Source organism: Aspergillus glaucus (assembly GCF_001890805.1).
Source record: "Aspergillus glaucus CBS 516.65 unplaced genomic scaffold ASPGLscaffold_11, whole genome shotgun sequence".
Lineage (NCBI taxonomy): Eukaryota > Fungi > Ascomycota > Eurotiomycetes > Eurotiales > Aspergillaceae > Aspergillus > Aspergillus glaucus.
This window is the reverse complement of record NW_019170463.1, coordinates 206,513-224,691: the sequence shown is the minus strand read 5'-3', so window position 1 is coordinate 224,691 and position 18,179 is coordinate 206,513. Positions and strand designations below refer to the sequence as shown.

The following is an 18,179-nucleotide window of genomic DNA, read 5'->3' as shown; positions in this document are numbered from 1 at the left end:
TGCTTATTGCTGACGTTAGTGTCATCAAGCATGTTGTCTTGATCACTAAATCCCCTCTATCCTCCTTATGTCTACGACGATCGCCAATTCAAGTGTATGTTTTCTCGGATACGTTTAGCTGCTTGATGGAATGGAACAAATAAACAGCCCGTACGAGAAGTGAAAGTGAGTAGACATCAATTCTATGTATAACTTATGTATGTCATGAATCATTATTAACAATACCATCGAGGGCAAGAGCTTCGCTCGTAAATACAATCCGAATCGGGCGTACGCCCGCGAGAAAGACCAAACCAAAACGGATTATATCCGACCAAGAAGAAAAGACATCGAAAAGAGAAGAAAAGAAGAAAACAAAGCTATATATTGAAGAATGAAATAAAAAGAATGCGATATCAAGTCATGTATGTTCATTCATTTCATGGTCCAGGGGTACGACCGCCATCGGCACAGAACTCGACAATCAGTCGTTCGAGATCTGTTAGTTTATACGGTTTGGTCATGTATCCCTTCATCCCGACCTTGGATGCACGGCTGAGTGCTTCGTCTGTCACGTCTGCGCTGACGGCTAGGACGGTGGGGGATGGCGGGAGTTGAACTCCTGATGTATTATTAGGCAATGTCGGGTCCAAATTCGAGGAAACGGCCGGATTGCGTCGAGTATCAGGAGGAATTTGCCCGTGGTACCCATCTATTAATCGCAGAATCTTAGAAGTCGCCTCGTAGCCATCCATCTCTGGCATCCACAGATCCATCAGGATGATATCGACCGGCTTCAGGTTCTTCTGATGATTTTGTTTGTCCGGGATAGGAGATTCTCCCGGGCTCCCGGGGGTCATTTTCGGTCTGCCAGGTGGCATAAGGGTTGCACGGTGCGAGGTGAGAGTTTCTTGCATGACCCGCACAGCTTCCTTGCCGTTGCAGGCTTCGTAGACTTCGCGGTAGCCGAGTTTCTTTAGCATGTGCACGAGGACGCGTCGATTGATTTGGTTGTCTTCGGCGACTAAGAATGTGAGGGGGTGTTTCTGTCCCAGAGCGCTGTCATATGCGTCGCCATTGATCGAAGACTTGGGTTTGGGGGCTGGTGAATGCGATGATGATGGCTCCTCCGTCAGAGCGGGAGACGGTTGCTGGATAGGTTGATTGGAAATACGATTGCAAGGGGATAGGAAAGAAGAAGAGGAGCTGGTGCTTCCGCTACTCAGACGTGACGGATCAATGAGTTGTGGCGGTGTCAGGATTTTTTCCGGAGTCATCAATCCTTTGCAAGCTTCTTGGTTGACGGGTACTCTGATCTCGAACACAGACCCATGATCGGGGCCAGTAGTACAAGACCGGACACAGACGAGATCACCACCCATCTTTCTGGCGAGGCCTTTTGCCACGAGAAGCCCCAAGCCTAAGCCATCTTTACTGCGAGTGATCGAAGCGTCTTCCCGAGCAAACGGTTTGAACAGTTTAGGCAGGAAAGCTTCCGGAATCCCAGGCCCGGTGTCTTGAACAGTGATCCGTACATCGTTGGGTTTGCGGCCGATGGTTGCTGAAACGTTAATGGTACCGATGTTGGTGAACTTGACGGCGTTCAGGAAGACACACGAAATCAGTTTGGCCAGGTCTCGATCATCGACGAGCAGCGTGTCTGGCAATGCAGAATCAATCGACCAGTTGATGACTTTGGGAACAAATTCTCCATTGCCAGACCGGGAACGGATTTCGATTTTCTCTCCCAGTTCAGTAGCGTGACTCGATGCAAACTCGGGTCGACCGCCGACATGGAGGGATTCGTTGATGACCAGACGAAGCAAGTCGCGAAGCTTGGTATATCTGATTGCGGGTCCCTTCAGATTGACATTAATGCCTTCCAGAAGGAGGTGCGGTGCCGACCGTCGAACAGCCAATGAAGGACGCGGGTCCACCATGTTGGCCATGACGACTTCGATCTGGCGCGCCGGCGTCGCATGAACGATTTTGTCGCTCTCGTGGACCGCATTCTTGACCTCTTCGCTTCGCGGAGACAATCCTTTTCGAGATGACATCCGAACGATCTTTTGTTTCGGCGGTTGCATCCCATGGTATTCTGGCGGGTTACTGCGTCGTCGTTTGTAGGGGTTCACTGCGATATTATTCCCCTCAATGAAGATGTTGGGACGCCCGCCATCGTATGGAGCGACTGGTGATTCCGTCGGGGTACCGCCAAAGAACTCGTTGTCCCGTTCGACCTGTGGCGTTTGGGGCACCTGCATGTTGAGATCGTACGCATGGACCACGTTGTCTGCCGCCTCTACCGCCCGACGAGCACTGTCCTGGACCATCTCAATACTTTCTTTCAAGGATTGAAAGACGGAACTTGTCATCATCGAATGCTTGCCTTCGAGGGCCTCCCGCACGGTCGCGTGCATGACATCCAGCATGCCAACTACACCCTGCATCGGGGTCCGCAGTTCGTGGGAGAGGCTTCGTGCGTATGGTTTGAGCGGTTGAGCGGAAAAGTCGGTCGATCCGTGGAGAAGTGTGGTATGCAAATCATCTAGGGTCGGTTGCACCGCAGCGATGGGTTTGGGCTCTTTCTGGGGCGCTTTTCCGCCGTGGGCGTCGCGAATCCGCTGAACCACCAGACCTTCCAAAGAGTTGAGAACCATCTCCAGGAACGGCCAGGAAAGACTGCGTTTCCGCAGGCCAGACTCGGACCACATCAGACCCAGATGAGCCAAGCATTTCCGATCCGAAAAAAGCGGAACAGCCAAATATCCCTCCGCGGTAAAAGGTAGTCTGTCTAAGCCAAAGGACACGAAAGAGGGTAGGTTGTCGGGGATCAGACACGGTTTCTCGTGGTCCATATGAGACAAGGGATTGCCGCAGGCAAGATAACGATCTCGGTGCATGCCAACGGTATGGTAGCCATCGTTGTAGTAGAATGCGAAGCCGAACAGACTAGGTCGTTTCCCACCAACACCACTGGTGGGCTCACCCTCGACGACTCTCCGGGCCACGAAACCGTATTGCGCGCCGCAGATGGAAGTGAGGGATTCCATAAGACGAGTCCAAAAGGCCTCCGCGTCCAACGGCCGTAATTCCTGTTTCAAATTTGCCAGGCGTTCCGTCGCGGTAATCTGTGCTTGTTCGAAATAGCTTCTGTTCGGGTGTTGGTCCAGGTTGGAGGAATCGGTACGAAAGGTAGAGGTCGGTTCAGACAAACATTCTGATTTGCACGGGAGACACGACATGCTGCGACCGGTTCGAAAGGAATTTGACCATTCCGGCTCGAGGGAGTCGGACATGGTGTGTCTATGAAAAGGGTGAATGTTGAGACGGAGAGAAAGGGAGAGGATTAGATCAAGGTATAGGCGGGCGCCAAGTGACGACAGTGTTGTTGCGAGAGATCAACGGTTCACGAAACGGACCTCTGGACAAAACACAGAGCATGGCTTCCTTTTCGAGACAGGCTGAAGAGAAGGCCACGGCGAGACCGTTAGCGATCGAAGGATCAACGCAGACGGAGGAGGTGAAAGTCGGCCATTATCCGTGTAGTTAGGTCGATTGGTCGAGGACATACAGCAGATCCAAGGATAGGATCGAGGGGTTCTGGAAAGCTAGAACATGGACGGTTTATTATGGGTGGTTCTGGTGGTTCTGGTGGTTCTGTTCCTGAGCCGATTTTGGTTCACAGCCTTGCGGTTGAAGATAAAAAAAAAAAAAAAAGTTAAACGATGTTCAAAAAAGGGATATCACAATAAACGCTGGTTGAGATTAAAAGAATAATATTTGAATAGAAAAAAATCCCTGGAAAAGTAAACAAGTCGACTGCTTCCACGAGGGGCGCTGTCTGGCGGGTCGAGTCGGGAAAAGGCCAGAAGAGAAGCAGTCGGAGGGAGAGATAAAGGACGAAGAGGAAAAGAAGATTAGGATAGAAGAAGGAGAGGAAAAAAAGGATGGATAGAAGGAGGAGATGGAGGAAAGGATGAGATGAAAAGAGAGAGAAACGAAAAAGAGGAAAATGAGAGCCGGAGGGGCCTCAGATTCAAACCCGGGCCAGTTGGCAGATCCCCCGGTCTAGACTGCCGTGCGAAATACAGTCAGACACCACAATATTGGGGGTTATTCCAGTATATCAAGTACATACTACTAGTACTAGTACAGAGTAGTATTTGTTCAGCATATCTGTTGAATTGTTAATATCGTGTTTATTGCTATCAACAGCACTGCAAGGCATGCCGAGTGACCCCGATTCTAGACCAGTCGGCCGCACAGGGCAGTCGGTGGTCTGTCTCACCGCAGAGGACACCTGCTTGTGAATACATTCCATTAGACATCCTATTCACTTCACTTAGCATTAAGACTAAAAGAATATCGAACAGCAGCTGAAGACCGGCAACAATCAACACTCGAATCGCCCGGTACATGGACGACTGCCAGCGCTCACCGATAGGTCAAGGTCCAGTATCTGGGCTCAAAATCGTGGATAGTAGAGGGTCAGCATGGGGTACAGAATGGGAACTGTCTCACGACGAACCGATTCCCAAGCCACCTATCCTGGGGTTTGTGCTGGGCAGTCCTTTGAGACTTTGAGCAAGCAGCGGGCCATCCAGAGCAATGCTCGGAAGCAAAGGTGAAACCCTGCCTGAGCCTAACAAGATTGACTTTGCTTATTTAGTCTTGGTGGTCCATCCTTGATACCATCCAGCCATTGTCATGCGGAACAGGGCAAATTAAAATCGAATACAATGCCATGCTAGCGAGCTGACCTTGTTTCAGCACCTGCAGTGGAGGTTGTCTGAATGGTACGACAATACTGTACGTACAACTATGGGCACAGTGGCCATTGGCACTGATCTACCAAACTGGGCCTATCGATGGAAAGTTGATAACTGCCATTGGGTAGGGAAGGGGAACTGCGCCCAAAACTTATGTGGCAGTAAGGACATCTAGCTTAGGAGGGACTTATACGGCGAAGCGCAACATACCTGTTACTGTAGGTCTCGATATTTCATTTAGCTTCGTTTCTATCTACCTCTTTTTGTGACTTTGGCAGAATTTGACAACCATACTTCGTTTCAAGGGGGCATCAAAAAGCCTTATGCTGTGATGAGCCCGCTTTCCTCCCGGGTTTGGAGGTCGAAATTTGCGACAAGCAAACACCGTTTGACGGTGTCTGTTTGCCGGCTGGAGGCCCTGACATCCACCCCAGAGTGGAAAAGCGCGGGGCCCGCCGCGAGTTTGGGGTCGACCTGATGGATGGAACTGTCCTTCGTTTTCGCTCACAGACCTATCCCTCAATTGGGAAACTGTTCCAGTCGCCAAATGGACAGCTTGTCCTTCCCGCTGCGTTTGATTTTGTATCGAATGACTGCAGAGAGCGAGGTTGTCGCTCGCCTCCTGGGCGATGTCGACCTGGGGGACTTCGTGACCAAGTACATGTTTGTGGTAAAAAAAGGAAGTTTTCAATGATATCGCGGCTATTGGATCAGAACTCCGAATGCCGAGAGTGGTCTGAAGGTTCCGTAACTCTTCTGCCAACACACATACCCACATGTGTACTCTGCCAACAACACTGGATACAGCTGCAAACCATTGCCAGATGGATCAAAGCGGCTAATAAGAGCTTATCAAGCTCTGCAAAGCCACTCAAAACAGGCGCCATTTCCCATATGGTGACGAAATAACTGGAACCAACAAGTCCTATCCTCAGCTGCCATAAAAAAATACAGCTCACGGGAACCAAATAATCGAGTTTTTGAAGCCCTAGGCTCGAAGCGTAATCGGTGGAGCCTCGTGACCTGCCATAATGGACTCGGTTCCATGTGATTTTTGGTCGGACTCTTCGGTATAGCGTGTTGTGTTGCGGTGATCATGTTTTTGTATTGTCGTGTATGGCTTTCGATTTTCTCTGCAACAACCGGCTCAAGTTTTTCACGCGACACAACTTTTGAACGGTAGGTCGTGGGAAGTTTCTTTTTCTCTCATTCGAGCCGTCGCATGTACATTCTCTTCATTTTCAAGTTTACATTTGATTTGGAGTTTCGGTGCGCTTGTGGCATTGGTTCTTTCATGTGCATTGCCGCACTTCATTCAGCTGCATTATCTCTTTCCATCACCTAATTACGAAATACTTATTTAACCAATATGATTACTCCATGTTTTAGATTAAGGCTCGGGAGATATTTGGGTCGCTAAGCGTAGTGGGCAAAACGGGAAAAGGAGTTCAACTGCCCATCCAGCTAACAGATACACTTGGTCATAATTCAACTATATGGTAGTCCTTCGCATACACAACCGCAACGATGCAACCCGCATCCGCGAGCGTCTTCAACACATCAACCAGCAAAAATGGGGCTTCTTCATCTACCACACCTGCTTCTATGACAATCTTGCAAGATGAAACCAATTCATGGAAAGACCAAGGAATTTGCCCGCCGCAAGCTCCTCAATTCAGATCTTGACCCAGAAGGTGATGGTGCTGTGATCATCGATGACCTAGAAAGAAATGTCCAAGAAGACCCAGTTATGGAAGGATGCTCTGTAGATGAAGCCAGAAGGTTAGTAATGAAGATCTTACTGATGCAAAAGGGGTTATTATGTATTGGCAATGATAGACGCCACAAAGACTTGATGTGGTCCCTCTACGGCGCCTATGGCCCCAGCCTTGTCCGTTGGAGATATCCTATATTCATTGACAAGGAGTCTGTTGATTCTGTCTTGGCACGACCAGCACTGGGCATGTGGGTTTCAGATGATTTTCATAACCCAACAGCATGTCATTGTCATGAATATGCGGTGGTGGGATCGCTGGGATGAGGAAAATAGTCATGATCAGCAGCCCAACAGAAATGAAGAAGAAGAAGAAGAAGAAGAAGAAGAAGAAGAAGAAGAAGAAGAAGAAGAGCATTATCCTCCAGTTAATGGCTGCCAAATGTATGATGTGGGTTGGGGAAAAATCTGTCAATCAGCTGTACCCAACATTATATTGTCTTCTTTCAGGCAATGATCTTTGGCGTATTGTTTATAAACTTAAAAGATCGCCGAAGATCTCGGTTACTATATAGGAAGATGCTGTATATGACTAGAGAATGACTGACTAAAATCGGATGCAGTAGTATACAGCGTATTAGGCTTAGAAAGTGCATGAAGGCCGAGGACGACCATCTCGAGCCATTTTGTTCCTAGGACAGAGTAGATTGAGAATGTATCAAGGTTTAGGAGATGTTTGGTCGCTAAGCGTAGTGGGCGGCGGGGAGTTCAAATCTCTGCCCATCCAGCATATAGATGACTGGACTGCTAGCAGAGATACTCACTTGTTTGATTTAATACCATGGTAGTCCTTCATATGCATAACCGCACCGATGCGTCCATCATCTGTGAAGAATATCTTCAAGAATACAAAGAGGGAAAATGGGGCTTTATAATCTACCGCACCTGCTACTACGATGGCTAATGGTGAGAGACGACACCGAGAGTTGATGATTTCCCTTGAAGGCGATTATTGCCCTGCATCTCCCCGGCAAGGACATCCTATATTCGCTGATAAGGATTCTGTTGATTCTGTCCTGGCAGGACCGGCACCGGGTGATTGGGGGTCTGAAGATAGTCACAACCCAACAGCTTATATTATCGTCGTAGACATGCGTTGGTGGGATGACCGGGATGAGAAAAACGCCCGTGGTCCGCTGCCTGAGGGTGTAGAGGATATGGAATTTGAACCTGATGATCAGGGCTATCCCCCGATTAATGGCTGCCGGATGTACGATGTTGGTTGGACAAAGGTCTCTGTCCGTAAACTCTACCCAAGATTGTACTGTCTTCTCACGAGTAGTGATTTTTGGGGTGCTATGTATCAACGGCCGCCGAATATCGCTAAAATCCCATAAGACAAACTATATAGACTGGAGAATGCCCGATAGACAACACCGTCTCAAAAAAAGTTGATGGACAATGGAACATCCAAACCAGACGCCATTAGCTGCGTGAATTGTGTAATATGAGATTAAATGAACACAGAACGTCGTTAAAGGAAATGAAACCCCGAACACAATATGCATCTAGTCCTGTCGTCCCTTAAGGAGACGCTTGGTCACCTTGTCCTTCTCTATGATGTACACCTGAGCACCCCAACCCGAAAGGGCGTCTCTGTCAACGGCACTGAGGAGGGCTTGGGAAATCGTTTCGAATAGGTCATCGGGGCTCTGTTTCGCGGATACGTTAGATAACCGACGAACACGGATCAAGGCCAAAAGAAAATCTTACCAATCCTGGCTCCCATAGACCTTCGCAGGTACCAAACAGCTGATCACTGGCCGTCCCACTGACAATAAAGTCCTTGGCGAAATCGATACAGCCGATACTGTCGAACCCGCAGATGAATGGCTGATTTGTTGTCTCGTTGATTCCGGCCACCACAGGACTGACGAAGAAAGGACCGAACCGTCTCTCATACAACGACGAACTGACTAGGTTGGCAAACGTCTGTGGTGCAATGTTGCGTTCCTCCCGAAGTCGGTACATGTTGACCTTGTAGCGGAACAGATCTGAGACGGTGTTGACATCGGTGGCCAGGCCGGTCAATCCGAGGAAGGTCGAGGGGGCGTAGTTGAAGATCTTGGGAAAGTTGTTCGACACGGTCAACGACTGCATACCGAGACGGAGATCGCAGGCAATGGCGACGCAGTCCTTGCCCACCATGGCCACGCAGGCACCGCCATCTGTCAACAAGCGATCGTATCAGTTATCTGGCCGGCGACAGGGGAAGGAGGGAAAATAAAATCGAGCAGGCAGCATACTGATACTGAAAGGATTGCTCTGTAATGATGAAAATGAAACTCGTCAGCTTGGATCGGTGTGGTTGCTTTGAGCAGCCATAAGTAGCTGGATAAGGCATACCATGGTGAATTTGAGTCGAACTCAACGAACGAGTAGCTTGAAAGAAGAATCTCAGAGCAGAATGGCAGCTCCGGACCGCAAAAATGTCGTGGATGGCGTGTCAACAGGAGAGGTGATGGAGGTTGGAGGAGGTTGTGGTGGTGGTGATGCTTCCGCTCCAGCAATCGAAGCTCTCTACGCGCGGGCAGAGCCGCAGCCAGCGATGACGCTACTGCCAGTCACTTCCTCATTGCTCTTCCTCTCCCTTCCCCAGCTTCAATATTTTCTACACCTTTTTCTTTCTGAGAGCTTCTGTATTATTCTTTGTTTAACCTATCCGTCGTATATATAATTTGAATAGAGGCAGACGGAAAAACACTCATCCCTTCCTGCCTTCTAATCTGCCCCGCAAATCGCCATGAGCTCTCACGTCGTAGTCATAGACTCGACTGCTCGAAGAGCTACCATCAAAACCTCTCCTGGCAAATACCTGACTGATGTTTTACAAGAAGCCTGTGCCAAACTGGGCGCGGAACCTAGCCAATGTGGCCTGAAGTAAGTGCTCCAAGAACCTCACGAGCATAGAGAAAAAGTATACTAACTGACGATAAAAAGACACAACAGTAAACAGTTGGACCTCTCACTTGCCTTCCGTCTCACAGGACTCACCTCCGGCGCCAAGCTCGAGCTCGTACAGCTTTCTCGATCGCCCTCCGTCGTCACGGTCGCTATACAACTACCCGAGTCAGAAGCACGCGGAGTTCCCAACGGCCGTCTCTTGGATAAATTCCCCAGCTCTACAACGTTATGGCATATCCTACGGAAGTTCGAGGCAGGTGTTGCGGGAGGAGGGTCGACACGGAATCTTACAGCACGTGGCGTCCCCTCAACAGATAATGGCGGTACCGGCGCAGGAAGGTTGTTCTACGAGATCCCCGTGTTGCAGACCCTGGGACGAGAGATGTCGACATTTGCGGATCTTCAGAAGTCACTGGCACAGCTGGGTTTTAATAGTGGGAATATTTTATTGAGACTGAGTTTCCGGCGCACAGAGGAGCCTCTGAAGGTAGCTATGGTCAAGATCCAAGATTACTTCAAAGTGGTTGAAGACGACATGGCAGCGACGACAACGGCAGCGACACAAGAGCAACCTGCACCAGATCAGGCGACATCCGATGAGCAGCCAACAGGCATCGAACCGAGTGGTGAACCTCCCCAACCTTCTCCCGCCGTCTCCGAACAGCCATCTCACATCGCTCCACCACCCGCCGCTACGTCTACCGAGCCAGCCGCAAATCCAACGGCAGCCTCTCGTCCCATAACAGTCTTCTCTCCTCCCACCAGCAGCACACCCCAGTCCGCTCAATTCATCTACAATGACAATGATTACGTCCCATCGGTTGAGCACGCACAAGCTCACCAGCGCCGTCTAAACGAGACCTCACGACCGCAGCGTCTACCAACAGATGCAGAAATCGCTGCAAAGGAATCAGCAGAGGCAGAAAGGTTGGCATCTGTGAAGGAAGTCGACGTGAAAGTCCGGCTTCCCGACCAGAGCCAGGTGGTGGCCAAGTTCGGACAATCGGATACTGGCAAGTCTCTTTATGATTTCGTGAGAAGCTGTTTGGCAGAGTCATTTGCGCGCGAGAAATTCCTTCTCGCAGTCTTCCCCGCTGCCGGAGGTCTAGGTCCCCGTGCAGGAAAGAAGCTTCAGAACGTGGTCCCCGACTCGGAGCGCTCTTTGTTGATCAAAAATCTCAACATGGTTGGACGGGTGCTTGTCAGCTTCTCCTGGGACCCGACTGTTTCTTCGGCTGTGCGGGGGAGCAAAACCAGTCTCCTAAAGTCGGAGCTCCAAGGTCAGGCACAGCAACTCAAAGTCGAACAACCAGCGGCTGTGCCAGATGAGCCCGCTGGTGGTTCGAGAGTGGGAGCCACAGAGCAGCGCCAGGGTGATAAACCTGCGCGGAAACCGGGAACTCTGCCCAAGTGGCTCAAGTTACCTGGGAAGAAATGATAGCGTTGATGCATAGACACGTTTAATGATTATCGATGCATGTGGCGGCTTCGTGAAAGTTTTTGTTCTTCATTACATTTAAAACAAAGGCGAAATAGTTGTCAGGAGTTGCATTTAATCATGAACATTCTCAATCTATTTCATTCTAGCAAGTTTCCCAGTCTGTAAACAATCTCTAGACCCAATACCCCGTATATTGTATCCAATCCTAACCAGTCAATCTTTAAGCCCTACGTTGCATCTTTCTATAGACCAGCTTCTGCCATATCTTAATAGAACGCCTAGACATCATGACGCCCAATCATTCAACCGCGATCTCCGGCGGTCGTTTATAGACAACACGCCAAAGGTCATTGGCCAAAAGCTGTCACAGGCTGCGCCTGTCGCATAAGCGATATATTTAACTAGTCGGGCGAAGAGGCTATCGGACGGAGAGGCTATCGGAGGAACTATTTACCCGCACTGCGCGCGCATGTATATAGAGCCGCCCGATCGGGCATTTCCTTTTTTCCCCAACGAAATCTTTTGTGCCAAAGCTAGTTATTAACATTCCGGGCCTAGCCCCTAACAGACCGCTCCCATTGAATATCCAAACACCACCCATCCTTTCACCAACTCGCCCCGATTGAAGACTGGTCAGATAGGCCCTGAGTCCTCACATACATACGGAAACACCCACATCTGAAAGCGGAACTAGTCCCTTTTGGACCTACCTCCAGGGACACCTTGGCAATCCAAATCAACACCCTCCAGAAGACTGCACTCCTGGTCAACATCTATAATGTCCCCTGCAGTGCTGTAGATGAGGGCCAAGGCCTGGAGTCCCTCATGTCACAGACAGCCCCATCCCTCCCCTGCCTAATAGCAGGAGACTTTAATCTCCAACACCCTGCTTGGCAGTCCTCTGCTTGACCTTCTCTCAGAGCAGAACCTTTCCTATCTTGGACAGAATCCCAAGATCTCACCCTAACACTCCCCCCTGACTCACCAACACAAGGACAAAACATGATTGACCTATCTTGGGCCAATAGTGCTCTGCTTAACCTTGGGATATCCTCGGAAGTCACTACTGACCTCCCACCCCTTGCTGACCATGAACTTATCCTTACAACCATTCAATGGGGCACGAACAACCTCCCCCGGGACACCCCGCCTTTCCGTTGGTCTACCCTCAACGACGAGCTATTCCAGGAGACAATACAAGGAGAGACAAGGCATGTGGATGGGATAACTTCCACCCTTTCCCCATGCCCATCCCCTGCCCAATTAGATGATCTTGCTGCCAGCATCACTCATCTAGTTGGGAGGGTTAGCTTCAGCATAGCTATTGCCCGTGGACGGAGAGGGTCAGTGCCTCTCTTCCTCTTTGGTGGGGTTACCCGGTGCCAGGTTCCTGCTGAAGTTGAGGAACAGGGTCCTAATATCCTTGCCCAAGGAGGCAGCTCCCTGTAGGCTCTTCTCTTCCCAGTCAGCGACTTTCTGGCTAATCATAGAGACAAGCCCCAAGACTTCATCTCCTGTAGTCTTTAGTTGTGCTGTGCGTGAAGCCACTGCCGCTGTGATGTGGCTTTGGAGCTCCAAGCCTAATTGGCTTTGGGGGGCTTCGTAGGATGGGGACGCAGGAGGCGTATCCCGGTCGAGCTGCCAGTTCTTGGGCGTAGGAGGAGCCTGTATAGCTTTTCCCGGTGTCTCTGGTCTCGGTCGTTTGGGCGGTCGCTTCGGGGTGGTGGGCTCCCGGGGGGAAGCGGTCGTGGTCTCGTGGGTTCCCGGGGCTTCCCCCATATTGACGTCGGACATAGGATTGGTGGTAGCAGTGTTTGTACTCGGTAGTTGGCTGGGAAATCGCGAACAGGTGGTCGCGATTTTGGCGTTGCATGTGTAAGTATTCCACTTCTTCTTTGCAGACCTTTTGAGGTTGATGCATGATGTCATGTGTTTATCCTTAAGTCGCGCTTCTACTTCTGCCTAAGCGAAATATAACTCTTCGCCCTTCCTTTTTCTTAACTCTCACTCCCACCTTCTTCCTCTCTCTTCGCATCCCCACCTACTAGCACAGAATACTACAGTAGCCGGTTATCCCTCATCAATTTTCTATTGTTTCAGTTGCTTGTCTGATTATCTTTTGTCGGACCGGCATCATGCCACCCGAAAACACCGATCTCGACAATTTGGACTCGGATGCGCTGGTGCAATACGTGATTCAGTACACAGGCTTGCCAGTCCCTAAGCCAGATATCAAGGTCATACACAAGAGTAACATTACGGGGTTCAGCCTTATGCATTCTGGCACGGAAGAGGCTTTTGAAAAGGTTGGACTATCTTGGGGCACTGGCACTAACTTGATGAGAATCAAAGAAAACTACTCCAAGAAAAAACGTTAGGCCCCTTATTACTTTACCATGTATCCTACTTCTACTAACTTATTTTAGGAACGGTGGATGAAGTGGGACTGGGGGATTATGAATCCCACAAGCGTTTGCAAATGGCCTTTCAAGCAGATCTAGCGCAATCAGAGGGAATCCCATGCAAGCACATCTAGGAAGGAAGCGGCGATACTACAGACACTCAAAAGAGCATCCAGCGGCAAGACGAATATGTTACGCAACATGTCAAAATTGCCCGGCAGCAGGCTCCAGCGCTTCGCTGTGTTGCCAAGCTTTGTGAGGAGCAACGTCGTCGGATAATGAACTTCTTCAAAATGAACTACAAAGATTGGGACGATGCCAAAGAAAAGCTCTCCTCGCCGAACAATTCTGTGGATCTTCCCTTCCCATTCCTCGGGACCACGGTGCCTAAAAGGTTCATGATTCGAAACGACCAGGGAAGTTTTCACTATATGGGACGGCAAGTGTTCTCCGGACTTTTGGAAGCATTCAATTCAATAACACGATCTCGGGGACTTGAAGATCTGTGGGTATACGGCCTCATGGGCTACGGCAAATCATACCTGCTCGCAGTCCTCACATGCTTCCTAACAGCATACGGCTATCGGGTTGTGTATCTACCCGATTGTCGCGTTTGTCATAAGAGACCTGTTCGGTATCTTCAAGATGCTTTGCTATTCACCTGGGCCGACTCCCCCAAAAAGGCTGAAGAAATAATCGGGCTGCGAGACATGAATGAAGTCGAAAGCTTCATCACAAACACCTGGTCGACTTCGGTCATCTTTGTTGTGGACCAATTGAATGCTCTAGACGGCGACGATGAGGCTCATACCAAAGCCCGGGTACGCCATTGGCTGGATAGATGCCGCTCTGACGCGAAAACCGTATTCAGCACTTCTGCGAACAATATCTCCTTCCACCGCACAACTTCGCAACAGAACAATGACTATTTGTTCACCGTATTTGGTGGATTCACTAGGGTATGTTAACAGATGCCAATTAAATTGACGCTGCTTTTTGTTCTTTTTTTTTTTTTTTTTTTTTTTTTTCTTTTTGGTGAATTCGAAGTTTTCAGAGCTGACCCCTTCTATTTGAATAGGTGGAAATGGACGCTTGGTGGAATCACCATCATACCGTGACTCTTGGGGATTACACCCGAAACGAGATTGAGGATTACACTGGATGCAACCCGCTGTTGCTTGCAAGCTGCACTAAGAATGACAATGTCAGCTTTGCTTGTGACGAGATCCTTCAGATGGTGCGGCAATCCCAGCGGTTCGCGGTACGCATGAAGAACACGCTAAATGAATGGGAATGGTCGCAGTAGGTACTTCCGCAGTAATAATAGTTATGATAGCGTGCTAATCTCCCATAGCTACCAATCTTATGTCAAAGCATGCGTCGCTGGAGATGTTGTTCCTGGGAATATCGCCCCCCAACATGTCGACCACCGTTTCTTCCATGAGGAGAATCAAGTTGGGTATTGTATCTGCGGTGCTGTCCGGCAAGCGATTACAAAAGAGCTGGCTCAACTGGGAACATATTTGTTCTCGATTGACGATAGCATCGAAGCAATGAGTGTCCTCATCAGCAATCCGTCGGTGGTCGGTTATTTCCTCGAGAATGCCATTCTCCGGTCTATCATTGCCACTGGAGTCCCCTGTCTCGACGTACTTGGACCTATGCCTCAGTTTGTTTTCGAAGGGTTTCCGACTTACAATCTCGCGTATGAAAGAGCCTTATATGTGCCCAAGGCCTTCAATTTCCCTGCCATTGATGCCGTTCTTTTGCGCCTTAGCCCAGCGGAAAAGAAAGCTGAGCTCATACCCATCCAAGTCACTATTCAGAAGTCTCATAGAAAATCGGAAGGACAGTTTTTCAAGGACTGGAACTTCTGGTGTCGGCACCTCCATGGTTACGAGCTCAGTGTCACCTTCCTCTGGATCACCTCTGACGAAAATCTTGAGAGTACATCCACCGAGGGGAAGGTTCGTAAGACGCGCGACGGCTCTGAGAAGGTGGTTTGGCCTGACTACAATTCCGTCTACATCCCGCTGAAGGAAGTGAACAGAGAAGTTTGGAGTGGATATGAAGCAGCCAAGGCCAAGCAGACATTGTTACTGCCCAATTGAAACCCATCACCCTGTTTGGTGTTCTAGTCGCGTCAAGTTCATCTGTTGACCTCTTCGATTCTGTTAATGATTCTCGATTGACGAACACACGTCTTAGTCGGTTAACCTGGGCTGACTTGTGTTACTTTATGGAAGTTAACTACACTTACCAATTGAAGTTGCTTTGCTCTGCGAGCTGATTCTAACGTGAGGAATATTTGAAGAAGGCATATTCGTATGTTTATCGTTTTGTAGAACCTCCGAGATTGGGGAAATCTGAGGAAGTGCGGAAATTTATTTATGCCTGGTTTCGTCTCTGGGGCCAAAGCATTGGGGTATTCCACTGTATATCATACAATTTGCCTCTTTCCACCACCGGACCAAAAACGAGTTGCAATTTGCATAGGAAAGCTTGGCTTATCTCGGGGATGTCAATAATGACTCCGCAAATGCCGGGTTCCCCATTATTACTTACCCCATACCCACTGCGGTGAACACCTTTAATTCTCAAACCCTATTCTTCAATAACCGACGGTGTTGACTTGAGTGGTTGGAATCCCCCGAGGCCTCCTGTTAAGCATAGCTATATGCTAGTTTTTGAAAATTCGCTTTCCACCATGCTGTTTCAACGGAAATTGTCGTCGGTGTGTATTTCAGTCATACTAGCACAACCACAACATGCTTGACTACAATCAGGTTATTGCCTTGTTCGTGGCTTTAGGTACCGGGTCTCAGAGTACTTCTATCCTAGGCGTGATGTAAGCCCTCTTCATAGGTTGCTGTGCAACCGGCGCTCTCTTGACAACTTACCTGGTTGATAAATTTGGCCAAGTGAAATCTTTGGTTGGGACATGTGCATTATATATGATATCAAGTGCTGTCCAGGGGGGGGGGGGGGGGCTCCGTGCATGTTGCAATATTCCTCATTAGACGACTTTTCAACGGCATCGGGGTGAGATTTATGCTGCTGTTTGTGCCACTGTACTATTGCGAGATTGTGCCTACTGAGGCGCGTGGGAAGATGGTTGCAAACCATGGGTTCTTAATTGTGTCGGGACATATGGATGGAACTAAGATCCTGGTCAGCTTTTTCCAGTACTAATTTTGTTGGAACTAAAAGGCTCTTGCAGCCTGGGCAGTTTACGGCTGCTACTTTTCCGCAAATGAGGCGTTCCAATGGCGATTTGAATTTTCTGCGCAAGCAATCCCGCCTCTATTTCCTCTGCTCAGCATGCCATGGCTTGCCAAGTCGCCGTGGTGTCTTATGGAGAGGGGTTATCACGAAGACGTGCTGGCTGTGTTGGAACAACTCCATAATGAACGAGCAGGCTTCACCGCACATGAGGAATTCAACCAAATGGCCCAGCAAATGGCCGTCTACAAAGAGTTGCAGAGAAAGATAGAAAGGTTTCTGCTCCTTACCGTCCCATTATACCGGAAGCATCTTCTGTTCGGCTGTCTTACAGAATTTCTCGGCCAATCTACGGACGTGCTCATCGTCAATAACTACCAAGTCATGCTGTATAATGGCTGGGGCTCGACAACTCCACCCCCCATCCTCCTATACGCCTGCTATCTCGGCTGGACTGTGTTTATGAACCGCTTCTCCGCGATAATGGTCGACCGCATTGGACGCACAAAAGTCCTAGTTTTGGGCCTCATCGGTTGCTCCATGGCCATGGCCGCCAAATTCTCCGGAACATCCAACCAAATCGGCAACAGCTTCGGCGTCTTCTTTTTTTTTTTTTTTTTCCCCTTTACGTCACCGTATACGGCTTCTGCCTAGATGCGACATGCTACGTGTACTTCGTCAAGATCTCCCCAACGCATGTTTAGGCTATTGGCATGGACTTGTCATTGTTTAGTCAAGCATGTGCGAAACATTATACTACTCCAATTAGGAAGCTGGAAGCACGAAAATGGCAAGGAATCGATGCAGCAATAGTATTGCTTGTGTCTTGGTTTGCTTCGTGTTGGAGCCCTTTCCAGGGATATTGAAGCATCATTATAATGCCAGCACTAATAGGCTCGAGGTTTTCAAGCGAAGGAACAGGCTTCCTTTCTTGCTCAAGGATAGCTGCCTCTCCAGGAGAGAGATACTCCTTGACTAAGTCCAGTTGGCTTTGTTCAAGTTCGAATTTGGATGAGAATAGGTGGAGCATAAGGTCTCTGATTGTTTCAGGCTTTAGATTACCACGACGATAGTGACAGACATCACGAGCACAGTTGAAGAGCCGCTCAACACCAGCACCACTAGCTGGGATTGAAAGGATATCCCGCGCTAATCGTGCGAGTATTGGAAACTCGTGCTCATGATCTCTCCAATAGACCCGAGGGTTACCTTTTTCAAGGCCTATCATAGTGATTAATTTATGCGATATAGAAGTATACAGGAAACACTAACCCTTTGCTAGATAACATGAGATCTCATCCTGATTCTGTTCAGCTTCGCTTTGAAGAAGGTTCTGTGAGTCACATAATATTGCAAGTTCCTCTTCATCACCAGTAGACGCCTAGGACGCTTCAAGCCGTTGATCAATGTCTGGCCTTGTTTCCTGGATAACTTGCTGTTTATATCGTGAGTACTCCTTTTGCAGGACTCCCAGGTACTGTTTCATAAAGTCAGCATCTTCACCCCTCCAGTCCTTATTGTCAAAGTATCGGAGCTTCTTTGATGGGTGTGACGGCTCAACGGCTCAACGCCAGACAAACAGCGCCAACACATCAAACGATGCCATACAAGCAATATGGGCAAACAAGGGCTTAAGCCGCACCACACAAATGTCTATAAAGACCGTTCATCGCCTAGATAGATTT

The 18,179-nt window shown here is 49.1% G+C and overlaps 10 protein-coding genes across 10 annotated transcripts; 5 read left to right on the top strand and 5 right to left on the bottom strand.

Annotated features, from left to right (window-relative positions):
• Window positions 1-419: 419 nt before the first annotated feature.
• On the bottom strand, window positions 420-3,278 carry ASPGLDRAFT_127169 (hybrid sensor histidine kinase/response regulator; the record flags this gene model as incomplete). The annotated part of the gene is made up of 1 exon (XM_022540710.1): window positions 420-3,278. The coding sequence occupies one exon, from the start codon at window positions 3,276-3,278 to the stop codon at window positions 420-422; it is 2,859 nt and encodes a 952-aa protein (XP_022400490.1).
• A 1,507-nt stretch (window positions 3,279-4,785) lies between these two features.
• ASPGLDRAFT_343100 (uncharacterized protein) lies at window positions 4,786-5,718 on the bottom strand. The gene has a single exon (XM_022544419.1). It carries the CDS (start codon window positions 5,527-5,529, stop codon window positions 5,005-5,007), a length of 525 nt encoding a protein of 174 aa, XP_022400489.1. The 5' UTR covers window positions 5,530-5,718; the 3' UTR covers window positions 4,786-5,004.
• Window positions 5,719-6,372: 654 nt separating this feature from the next.
• ASPGLDRAFT_25990 (uncharacterized protein) lies at window positions 6,373-6,982 on the top strand (the record flags this gene model as incomplete). Its single annotated transcript, XM_022543525.1, has 4 exons — window positions 6,373-6,533; window positions 6,591-6,642; window positions 6,707-6,909; window positions 6,976-6,982. The coding sequence occupies 4 exons, from the start codon at window positions 6,373-6,375 to the stop codon at window positions 6,980-6,982; spliced, it is 423 nt and encodes a 140-aa protein (XP_022400488.1).
• A 439-nt stretch (window positions 6,983-7,421) lies between these two features.
• ASPGLDRAFT_35810 (uncharacterized protein) lies at window positions 7,422-7,862 on the top strand (the record flags this gene model as incomplete). Its single annotated transcript, XM_022544609.1, has 1 exon — window positions 7,422-7,862. The coding sequence occupies one exon, from the start codon at window positions 7,422-7,424 to the stop codon at window positions 7,860-7,862; it is 441 nt and encodes a 146-aa protein (XP_022400487.1).
• On the bottom strand, window positions 7,780-9,013 carry pup3 (proteasome core particle subunit beta 3). The gene is made up of 4 exons (XM_022546684.1): window positions 8,872-9,013; window positions 8,772-8,790; window positions 8,239-8,693; window positions 7,780-8,177 (listed from the first exon to the last, which is right to left on the bottom strand). Exons 1-4 carry the CDS (start codon window positions 8,872-8,874, stop codon window positions 8,034-8,036), a joined length of 621 nt encoding a protein of 206 aa, XP_022400486.1. The 5' UTR covers window positions 8,875-9,013; the 3' UTR covers window positions 7,780-8,033.
• ASPGLDRAFT_150112 (putative UBX domain protein) lies at window positions 8,970-11,115 on the top strand. The gene is made up of 2 exons (XM_022542107.1): window positions 8,970-9,405; window positions 9,466-11,115. Exons 1-2 carry the CDS (start codon window positions 9,269-9,271, stop codon window positions 10,865-10,867), a joined length of 1,539 nt encoding a protein of 512 aa, XP_022400485.1. The 5' UTR covers window positions 8,970-9,268; the 3' UTR covers window positions 10,868-11,115.
• A 442-nt stretch (window positions 11,116-11,557) lies between these two features.
• On the bottom strand, window positions 11,558-12,098 carry ASPGLDRAFT_342820 (uncharacterized protein). Its single transcript, XM_022544413.1, has one exon. It carries the CDS (start codon window positions 11,980-11,982, stop codon window positions 11,644-11,646), a length of 339 nt encoding a protein of 112 aa, XP_022400484.1. The 5' UTR covers window positions 11,983-12,098; the 3' UTR covers window positions 11,558-11,643.
• On the bottom strand, window positions 12,071-12,868 carry ASPGLDRAFT_342891 (uncharacterized protein). The gene is made up of 2 exons (XM_022544417.1): window positions 12,398-12,868; window positions 12,071-12,338 (listed from the first exon to the last, which is right to left on the bottom strand). The coding sequence occupies exons 1-2, from the start codon at window positions 12,789-12,791 to the stop codon at window positions 12,160-12,162; spliced, it is 573 nt and encodes a 190-aa protein (XP_022400483.1). The 5' UTR covers window positions 12,792-12,868; the 3' UTR covers window positions 12,071-12,159.
• A 260-nt stretch (window positions 12,869-13,128) lies between these two features.
• On the top strand, window positions 13,129-15,572 carry ASPGLDRAFT_47457 (uncharacterized protein). The gene is made up of 4 exons (XM_022546683.1): window positions 13,129-13,243; window positions 13,297-14,231; window positions 14,351-14,574; window positions 14,627-15,572. Exons 2-4 carry the CDS (start codon window positions 13,566-13,568, stop codon window positions 15,381-15,383), a joined length of 1,647 nt encoding a protein of 548 aa, XP_022400482.1. The 5' UTR covers window positions 13,129-13,243; window positions 13,297-13,565; the 3' UTR covers window positions 15,384-15,572.
• A 685-nt stretch (window positions 15,573-16,257) lies between these two features.
• ASPGLDRAFT_127363 (uncharacterized protein) lies at window positions 16,258-17,148 on the top strand (the record flags this gene model as incomplete). Its single annotated transcript, XM_022540717.1, has 2 exons — window positions 16,258-16,443; window positions 16,483-17,148. Coding segments are annotated over 2 exons (852 nt in total), but the record flags the coding sequence as incomplete, so codon positions are not given.
• Window positions 17,149-18,179: the final 1,031 nt, after the last annotated feature.

Coding starts and splice junctions, on each gene's coding strand:
- ASPGLDRAFT_342891 (XM_022544417.1), bottom strand. CDS start 12,791: ATGCATCAACCTCAAAAGGTCTGCAAAGAAGAAGTGGAATACTTACAC. Junction 12,339..12,397: donor TGGCTTCACGCACAGCACAA/CTAAAGACTACA, acceptor CCAGAAAGTCGC/TGACTGGGAAGAGAAGAGCC.
- ASPGLDRAFT_47457 (XM_022546683.1), top strand. CDS start 13,566: ATGAACTACAAAGATTGGGACGATGCCAAAGAAAAGCTCTCCTCGCCG. Junction 14,232..14,350: donor TATTTGGTGGATTCACTAGG/GTATGTTAACAG, acceptor CTATTTGAATAG/GTGGAAATGGACGCTTGGTG. Junction 14,575..14,626: donor AATGAATGGGAATGGTCGCA/GTAGGTACTTCC, acceptor AATCTCCCATAG/CTACCAATCTTATGTCAAAG.
- pup3 (XM_022546684.1), bottom strand. Junction 8,178..8,238: donor GTCTATGGGAGCCAGGATTG/GTAAGATTTTCT, acceptor TCCGCGAAACAG/AGCCCCGATGACCTATTCGA.
- ASPGLDRAFT_150112 (XM_022542107.1), top strand. CDS start 9,269: ATGAGCTCTCACGTCGTAGTCATAGACTCGACTGCTCGAAGAGCTACC. Junction 9,406..9,465: donor CCTAGCCAATGTGGCCTGAA/GTAAGTGCTCCA, acceptor GACGATAAAAAG/ACACAACAGTAAACAGTTGG.
- ASPGLDRAFT_342820 (XM_022544413.1), bottom strand. CDS start 11,982: ATGGTTGTAAGGATAAGTTCATGGTCAGCAAGGGGTGGGAGGTCAGTA.
- ASPGLDRAFT_343100 (XM_022544419.1), bottom strand. CDS start 5,529: ATGTGGGTATGTGTGTTGGCAGAAGAGTTACGGAACCTTCAGACCACT.